Source organism: Myotis davidii, unplaced genomic scaffold (assembly GCF_000327345.1).
Source record: "Myotis davidii unplaced genomic scaffold, ASM32734v1 scaffold415, whole genome shotgun sequence".
NCBI classification, from domain to species: Eukaryota; Metazoa; Chordata; class Mammalia; order Chiroptera; family Vespertilionidae; genus Myotis; species Myotis davidii.
Genome location: NW_006287951.1, coordinates 3,900,557 through 3,910,293, shown reverse-complemented (window position 1 = coordinate 3,910,293; position 9,737 = coordinate 3,900,557). Strand labels below are relative to the sequence as shown.

General features: G+C 39.0%; 1 protein-coding gene across 6 annotated transcripts in view; it reads left to right on the top strand.

Annotated features, from left to right (window-relative positions):
* Positions 1–9,737, top strand: part of STAG1 (stromal antigen 1) — a 336,264-nt gene that overhangs the window by 148,544 nt on the left and 177,983 nt on the right. For 5 of the 6 annotated variants that reach the window (XM_006759813.2, XM_006759812.2, XM_015561382.1 and 2 more), the window contains one exon: positions 4,271–4,347. The exons of the other annotated variant lie outside the window; for it this stretch is intronic. In XM_006759813.2, coding sequence (XP_006759876.1) covers positions 4,271–4,347 — 77 coding nt within the window. The remainder of the gene's footprint in view (positions 1–4,270; positions 4,348–9,737) is intronic. 6 annotated transcript variants of the gene reach the window in all.

The following is a 9,737-nucleotide window of genomic DNA, read 5'->3' as shown; positions in this document are numbered from 1 at the left end:
AAAATTGGGGCGGGGGGGGGGGGGGGTGTCCCTCAGCCCAGCCTGCACGCTCTCCAATCTGGGATCCCTCTCACAATCCAGGACTGCTGGCTCCCAACCACTCGCCTGCCAGATTGCCCCTAACTGCTTCTACCTGCCAGCCTGATCGATGCCTAACTGCTCCCCTGCCAGCGTGATTGCCCCTAACTGCCCTCCCCTGTTGGCCTGATTACCCCCAACTGCCCTCCCCTGCAGGCCTGGTCCCCCACAACTGTCCTCCCCTGCAGGACTGGTCCCCCGCAACTGCCCTCCCCTCTGGCCTGGTCACCCCCAACTGCCCTCTTCTGCTGGCCTGTTGCCCCCAACAGCCCTCCCCTGCAGGCCATTTTGTGTCCACATGGGGGCAGCCATCTTTGACCACATTTGGGGTGGCCATTTTGTGTGTTGGAGTGATGATCAGTTTGCATATTTCTTTATTATATAGGATATAAATTATGTATGTTGATTGATTATTCTTGCAGGATTCTCACAGATAACTTGTTTCAAAGAGGAAGATAATCTTTTTCCTCCTAAATAATTATTTAGTGTCATATATTTGTGTTTCTATGAATTTGAATTATTTCAGATTTTTATGTATCTTTATTATTCATCTTTAAAAACCAAGAATGTGCCCTGACTGGTTTGGCTCAGTGGATAGAGCATCGGCCTGTGAACTCAAAGGGCATGTACCTTGGTTGCGGGCACATACCCAGTGGGAGGTGTGCAGGAGGCAGCTGATCGATATTTCTAACTCTCTATCCCTCTCCCTTCCTCTCTGTAAAAAATCAATAAAAATATATTTAAAAAATAATAATCATCTCAATAACAAGCTTTTGTTCATTTCAAAATTCTGGCTTTAAATACCTGATTTTATTTTACTAGTAATTTTTTAAATATATTTTTTATTGATTTCAGAGAGGGAGAGAGAGATCGAAGCATCAATGATGAGAGAGAATCATTGATTGGCTTCCTCCTACACACCCCCTACTGGAGATTGATCGGAATCGAACCTGGGACCCTTTGGTCTGCAGGCCGACGGGCTTTATTTTTATTTGAATATGGTAGTCACCTTTAAAGATGCTAAGCATGTGGTTTTGTGAGTGTGTGTTTTAATATTTCTTTTAATGCTAGTTACTGTTTGGTTGCCTTTCCTTTATGTAACATTAAATTAATGCAGCAAAATAGTAATCTCTCTATGAACTAACAGAGCTAGTGCACTGAAATTATAGTTAAGATTCCACTGTATGTGAAAGCTGTCATATGAATCATGGAAATAGAGTGGATCATTATTTGCACTGGAAATATTTTAATGATATAGGTAACTTACTACTAAAATAATAATTAACGTCCTTTTTTTGTTGGTTTATTTATATAAGCTGAATGAGTTATATCATTTATTCAAAACTATTCTATTTAAGATTTCACCTTGGCAGATTCCTCCCCAACAAACACACCACTTACTGAAATCTGTAGAAACAGTGAGTTGATCCTTATTCGTCAGTCATAGTTACAATAAAATATAATGAAATCAATTTAAGAGAGTCTTCCGCATGTACATTGTATATGCAGTATTCTCATTGATATCATCTGGCAATTTTCCTTTGCCCACAATTCCCTTCTGCTTCAGAAGAGACCTGATTCTGCTTAAAGAATTTGGCAGCCCAAGATTTCTTGTCTTTTTGTTTGTTGGTTTTTCATTAAATTTATTGGGTTGACATTGGTTAATAACTTTTTCTTGTTTTTTTAAAATCAACTACACATTTTAATCAAATTCATACATTTTAAGTGTACAGATTGATGACTTTTGACAAATACATACAACCATGTAATGACATTCCAGTCAATATATATATTCACCTTCCAAAGAACAACTAAATTCATCCCATGTTTAATGACCTAAAGATCTAATTTTACTTATTCTTGTTTAGTACTTATGAATATAATTTTACTTATCAGGAATACCTTGAAACAACCCCTGAAATTACATGCTTTTTATCTATGGGAGTCCATTTCAGATTGACAAAATAGTTCATGACCCAAACAAGGTTAGATACAGTTGACCCTTGAACGACAGGTTTGAAATGTGCAGATCTACTTATAGGTGGATTTTCCTCCCCCCAAAAAATGCATGGTCAGCTCTCTGTATCTCAGAGTTTCATATCCACAAATTCAACCTTTTGACAATTGAAAACAGTATATTTGATCTTCTGTTGAGAATTGGATGGTCCTTGGAGCCAATACTGCGTGGATACCGAGGGATGCCTATAAGTTACATTTTGGGGGGAGTGAAATGTTATACATGGGTTTTTGACTGTGTGAGGGTTCGATGTCTCAAACCCCTACATTGTTCAAGGTCAACTGTACTATTAAACAGTTTTGTTTAATTTGATTCTAAGGATGTCTGGCACAAAGTAACTTTTAATTTAGACAATTTATAATTAGCAATTTAATGTGTTTTCTGTTTATTTAATTTTTAAAAATTGTCTGAAAATAACGGCTACAGGTATCAAGAAAACTGTTAAATACTATCTATAGTACTGTTTTTTTGGCATTAAAAAAACACATATAAAGTTTTTTCATTTTGTTTAGGAAATTGAATGTTGTGGTAGAACTCTTTAAAAAAATTTTTTTATTCACCCGAACCTCCCAATCTAGACTCTCTTATCCCTACAGCTAGTTATAGGGAATACCTGTTGGTGGTACATAACTCAGCATCCTAAAAAGGAATGAGAGAGCTATACAGTATGAAGCAAAAGTAGGTTTACAGTATGAGTACTCGAAACACAGAGCTTATTCTTGTATTATTTATTGTTTTCCATACAAACAATGGTAAACCAACTTTTGTCCTGTCCTGTATATCAAGTAATTAAAATGTGCTTTAAGATGATTTTGATTAAAAGAGAGCAGGTATGACTTTTCTCATTTTACAGATCAGTAAAAATTAAGTCAGATTCAGTTTAATGTGCTATTATAGTTTATGAATTAAGACCATATTTTGATGACTTTTAGTGGCTGTTTGGTTTCATCTTGTTTCCTGTAAGAGGGGACAATACATTTCAGAGACTTCCCCACATTACTAAATGTGATTTGAATTGGAGCTGGTAGTCACTGGCAAGGAGCCAGACAGAGGTTATAAAGTAATTATTTTCTTACTAACTCATTGAGTTGTTAAGTTTTTTTCCACATTGCCTTCTCTCAGTCTGTTGAGTTTTTAACTTGAATGTTTTATATTTATACAGTTGAAATTGAACATTGTTTAATTATTAGGCCAGGGTTCTTTGTCTTTAAGGTTGACTTTAAACCGTATTTTAATATTTTTAAGTTACCTTCATTTTTAACTGAAGTTTTTGGTATAAACCAGACATCATTATTGTTTTTCTTTATGATAGTATTTACATAATCATGTTTGAGATAAAAATAAAGTAGCTAAAAGTAATATGAAAGAAAGCTGAAAAAGGGGTTAACTTTTTTTTGATTGTTTGATATTTATGTATAAGTTACTGAGAAACTTTTTTTTTTTAATCCTCACCCAAGGATATTTTTTCCATTGATTTTTAAAGAGAGTGAAAGGGAGAGGGAGAGGCAGAAACACTGATGTAAGAGAGACATATTGATTGGTTGCCTCGCGCATGCCCCAACCAGGGCCAGGAGCCTGCAACCGAGGTACATGCCTTGACCAGAATCGAACCCAGGAACCTCCAGTCTATAAGCTGACACTCTATCCACTGAGTCAAACTAGCTAAGACACTGAGCAACTTTTCATGAAAAGTTCAGAGAAATTATTTTAACTGAAGTGTGTTACTAAATTAAGGGACATTTCATTTTAATCTATAGAAGAATATTCTGGTGATAAAGAATATCACAAAGAGCCATGAAAGGAGATAATACCATCCAGATGGATGTTATTCAGACTAAGGCAGCCACCTATATGTCTGGATAATGCCAACATATGTCTAAGTCAATTTTTAGGGCTCTCCATACAATATAAATTTGTTTTATGTCTTTACTTTTTTCTTTCCCAATATTCCTCTCAGTATTTTTTCTTACACTTACCTAATTCACAGAATATTCCATTTTTTTAAAAAATATCTAAAGAACTTTGAACTTCTTACGATATTTTTTTGGTACAGACAGGAGGTTGTTGGAGGAAAGAAAAACCCAAGCATATAAAACTTTCCAAACAATGGTCAGATAAAATTTAATTTTAGCATGGAATAGAAAAAGATTAACTGTAAAATCTGTTGTTTCACAGGTACTGTGAGAATAGAGATGTTTCGAAATATGCAGAATGCAGAAATCATCAGAAAAATGACTGAAGAATTTGATGAGGTATATAGCATTTCAATATTTATACAAATGTCCTACTTATACTTTTAAATGTTGATTATTTTAAGTTTTGTTTTGATTTAGTATTTAGTATAAATGAAGACACACTATTTCCTCATGTATATATGATAGTCCATGCTACTAATTCCAAAATTAATGATCTCTGAGGATTTGATTACATTGCATGGAGGATGCACTAAATAAACACTAAGGATAAGAATATTAGTGGTATGAGCTAGAAGTTGATTCTTGACACTCATTCTTGAAGATCACCTAAAATCCCCAAATTTAAAGAGGTATCTCCAACAGTTTAATATTCTGTGGAATGCTAGTCCTATTAAATGCTTAAAGAAAAAGGATTTGGAGGACAAAGAAGTGTGAACAGATTGCGTAGGTTTTCTAAAATTCTCAAGGAGAAAAAACTGCTAAACTGCAATCCAAAATTCCCAAAATTATTTTATGTGGACCTTTACCACATGCCCTTCCCGTGTGTGTGTGTGTGTGTGTGTGTGTGTGTGTGTGTGTGTGTGTGTGTGTCTATACGCGAGCGCACCTCTGTGTATAAAACTTCAGCATGTCTTAAGGGAAACTCTGAGAATATTGTGATTTATGATACATGTTTTCTTTGCTAGTCTTAACAAATTACTCATGCAGAACTCATTTTCTACAAATTTTAATTTTCACTGAAATAATTCTCTGAAGTAGTTTTACACAGATTTTATGTTGAAACACTTACATAGTTTTATTTCTGCAGTAGTGGTCCAGTGCACAGAATTCGTGCACATTAAAAGAGAATTAAATAGAGGAAATATTTTAATATTGCTATTTGCCCTTTCTCTATAATAGAAGTGTCAGAGATGAAAGAAAATTAGTAAAATGTATATGAAAATGTCCCTCCTGTCAGAGTCTGGGACGCACCACAGGACCCAGCATCAAGTCCCCACCCACCGCGTGCCTCGAAATCACGCAAGACCCAGACCCAGCCAGACCCACCCCTGTCAAGCCCCGCAAGGTGGGGGGCACAGACTCAGGTTCCCCAGCCTGGCGCCAGGGCAGAGGGCATGGCCTCAGGGCCCCTGGCCCGGCGCTGGGGCAGGGGATCCGGCCTCAGGTCCCCTGGCCCCGGTGCTGAGGTTATGGGTGCAGCCTCAGGTCCCTGGCCCTGGTGTGAGAGCGTGACGACCATTTGCATATTAGCTCTTTATTATATAGGATTGTATTTATAGTGAACTCAATTCATGCCATGCTTTAGTCCACCATTAATTCCAATTTTAACATTATGCCTTTTGATTTAAGTAAGAATTCTATTTTCCAGTAGATGTTCCTTTTTCTTTACTTTCAACACTAACAACAAAGATTAGTTTTCTTCTAGGTTCATTCTTTCGGTGGCATGGGCTTTTTAGTAGTAGTAGTATATATTTTGTACTACCAACTTATTCAAATACACATTGCACAACATGTCTTTTTCATCAGATGTTTTTCTTTACTCTAGCAGCACACACTGAAACATTTTCATGTGCGTATTTACAGAAGCATTCTGTCAGTGCCTTTCAGACTAGTCAGTCATCTTCCGTGGGAAGTTGAAGAGATCTCACATATATATATATATACACACACACATACATACACACACACACACACATATATCCATAGTTGCTAGTCTTCATTTCTATAATCCAAAATAGCTTTGAAATTCCAAAGAACATTTTTGCCATTTAATCAATGGCAAAACCTGACCTCAACTAACATGAGGCTATTTACAATTTCTATTTATCCCAGTCATTAAAATCATCTGTATGTATTTTTGTTGAAATAGTAATGTTCTTGATTTTAGGGCCTGGCCCAGATTATTTTTCGGTTATTGATGGAATATAAGCTATGTGCACTGTATTAACTTTTATAGCTAAAAATTAGATTCTGAAATGTTTCTATAGGATCACTTTTCCTAAAAAATATTTTTTGTTACTTCATGAGTTTATATTTGGCAAATAGAAGATAAGGATGCCAGATTAATGTGCAAGTGGCAGGTTTACTGAAATATAGGTGATTCAGGTTACAGATTTAATGGTATACATCTCAGATTTTCAGAGTAATAACACATGATGGAATGTTTATTTAGAGTTTAAGATGGTAGTTTCCAAATGTTGCACATTAATGTCACCTAGGGGTATTTATTTTACTTTTCTAATTTTTTACATTACAGCTTACATGCAGTATTATTTTGTATAGTTTCGGGTGTACAGCATAGTAGTTAGACAAGCATATACTTTACAAAGTGTTCCCCCTGATATTTCCAGTACCTACCTGGCACCATAGTTATTTCAGTATAATTGATATATTTCCTATGCTGAACCTTACATCTCCATGATTATTTTGTAACTACCAATCTGCACTTCTCAATCCCTTCACCTTTATCACCCAGTTCCCGAAACCCCTTCCTCTCTGGCAATCATTAGTCTATTTTCTGTGTTTATGAGCCTGATTCTGTTTTGTTTGTTTGTTTATATATGTTGTTCTTTAGATTCCACATATAAATGAAATTATATGGTGTCTTTCTCTGACTGACTTATTTCACTGAGCATAATACCTTCTAGGTCCATCCATGCTGTCGCAAATAGTAATATTTCTTTTATGGCCAGGAAATACTCCATTGTGTATATGTATCATAGGTTTTTTCTCTACTTGTTTATTGATGGGCACTTGGGTTGTTTCCATAGCTTGACTATCCTATATAATAAAAAGCTAATATGTAAATCAACTGAACGGTAGAATGCCCAGTCACTATGGCGCGCACTGACCACCAGGGGGCAGACGCTCAACACAGGAGCTGCCCCCTGGAGGTCATTGCACCAGAAGCCAGGCTTACAGCTGGCGAACGCAGCGGTGGTGGCGGGAGCCTCTCCTGCCTCCACGGCAGTGCTAAGGATGTCCAACTGATGGCTTAGGCCCAAAAGCGGGCCTAAGCCATCAGTTGGACATCCCGTGAGGGCTCCTGGACTGCAAGAGGGCGCAGATTGGGCTGAAGGAACCCCCTCTCCTCCCCTGAGTGCACAAATTTCGTGCACCATGCCTCTAGTTATTAATAATGTTGCAATGAACATAGGGGTGCACATGTTCTTTCAAATTAGTGTTTTGATTTTCTTCACCTATATATACCCAGAAATGGAATCTCTGGGTCATAAGGCAGTCCCATTTTTAATTTTTTTAGGAATCTCCATACTGTTTTCCACTGTGGATACACCAATCTGTATTCCCACCAACAGTGCGTGAGGGCTCCGTTTTCTCCAAAACCTCTCCAACACTTGCTGGCTGTTGATTTATTGATGATATATATTCTGACAGGTGTGAGGTAACATCTCATTGTGGTTTTAATTTGCATTTCTCTGATGATTAGTGACATTGAGCATCTTTTCATATATCTATTAGCCATCTATATGTCCTCTTTGGAGAAGTATTTATTTAGGTCCTTGGCCTATTTCTTTAATTGGATTATTTGTTTCTTAGTGCTGAGTTATACAAGTTCTTTATACATTTTGGATATTAACCCCTTATCAGATGTATCATCGGTGAATATGTTCTCCCATTTCAGTGGGTTGTCTTTTCATTTTGTTGGTGGCTTGACTGTCCAAAATCTTTTTAGTTTGATGTAGTCCCATTTGTTTATTTTTTGTTTTGTTTCCCTTTTCCGAGGAGATATATCAGAAAAAAATATTACTAAGAAAAATGTCCAAGATTTTTTATGTTTTCTTCTAGGATTTTTATGGTATTGAATCCTACATTTAAGTCTTTGATACATTTTGAGTTTATTCTTTCATGTGGTATAAGAAAGTGGTCTAGTTTCCTTTTATTTATTTATTTTTTTGGATGCATCTGTTCAATTTTCCCAACATTACTTATTGAATAGACTGTGTTTTTAACTCACTTGCATGTTCTTGCCTCCTTTGTCAAACATTAATTGACCAGATAGGCATGGGGTTATTTCTGGCCTTTCTATTCTATTCTGTTGATCTATGTGTCTATTTTTATGCCAGTACAATGCTGTTTTGATTACTATAGCCCTGATTTTAGGTAGCATGATTCCTCCACCTTTGTTACTCTTTCTCAAGATTGCTTTGGTTGTTCAGCTATTGCTTTAGTAGTTCTGTGTAAACGTTTTAATTACTTGTTCTAGTTTTATGAAATACTAGAGGCCTGGTGCACGAATTCATTCAAGGTGGGGTCCAGCTAGCCCGCCCCAATGGGCCGATTGGAAGAGGGGTCCACCATGGCAAGGGGCCTTTTGTGGTCCGGCCCCACCCCCAATCAGGGTGGGTGGGCGCTCAGGGGCATGGCCAGCTGGTGGGAGGAGCCATGGAGTTCCATTCATTTTGCCATTTGGTCTGTTTTCATATTACCCTTTTATTATATATGACTAGAGGCCCAGTGCACAAAAATTTGTGCACTCGGAGGCGGGGGGGGCGGGAGGAAGGGTCCCTCAGCCCGGCCTGTGCCCTCTCGCAGTCTGGGACCCTTCGGGAGATAACGATCTGCTGGCTTAGGCCTGCTCCCGGGTGGCAGAGGGCAGGCCTAATCCCTAGATGCAGCCCCTGGTTGGGCTCAGAGCAGGGCTGATTGGGGAGTTGGGGCGCCACCCACTGACATCCACAGAGCAGGGCGGATCAGGAGGTTGTAATGCCACCCTCAGTCACGATCAGGGTAGGGCCAATTGGGGGGTTGGGGCACCGCCCCCTGTCACACTCAAGGCAGGGTCGATGGGGAGGTTGCGGCGCCATACCCTGTCATGCACAGAGCAGGGCCAATCAGGGGGTTGGGGCGCTGCCCCCTGTCATGCGCAGAGCAGGGCCCATCAGGGGGTTGGGGCGCCGCCCTCTATCATCCACAGAGCAGTGCCGATCCGATTGGTTGCCTAACACACATACTCCGACTGTGGCTGAGGATCGAGCCTGCAAGTGTGGTATGTTTCCTTGACTGGTAATAGAACTCGCGACCCTTTGGACCACAGGCCAACGCTCTATCCACTGAATAAAACCAGCCAGAGCTGTATTTTTTTCTCTATTTCTTTTTTTTTTAATTAAATCTTTATTGTTCAGATTATTACATTTGTTCCTCCCCCCCCCCATAACTCTCCTCCTCCCAGTTCCCATCCCATCCTCTGCCCTCACTCCCCACCCACTGTCCCATGAGTTACAGCTCTTAAACGGAAGTTCCTTTGTCCTGATTCACTAGCATCTGGGCAAACACTGCCCCCTGTCTGGCATCGGGTTCCCAGCGCTCACAGTTAGTCCTGGCTCAGCAAGAACCCAACCCTTGCGTTGTTATGGAGCCTCTAACTCACATCTTTGCCCTTGATGGCTCTCAAGGCTGTGCCGGTAGCGAGAGAGGGTGGGGCATCT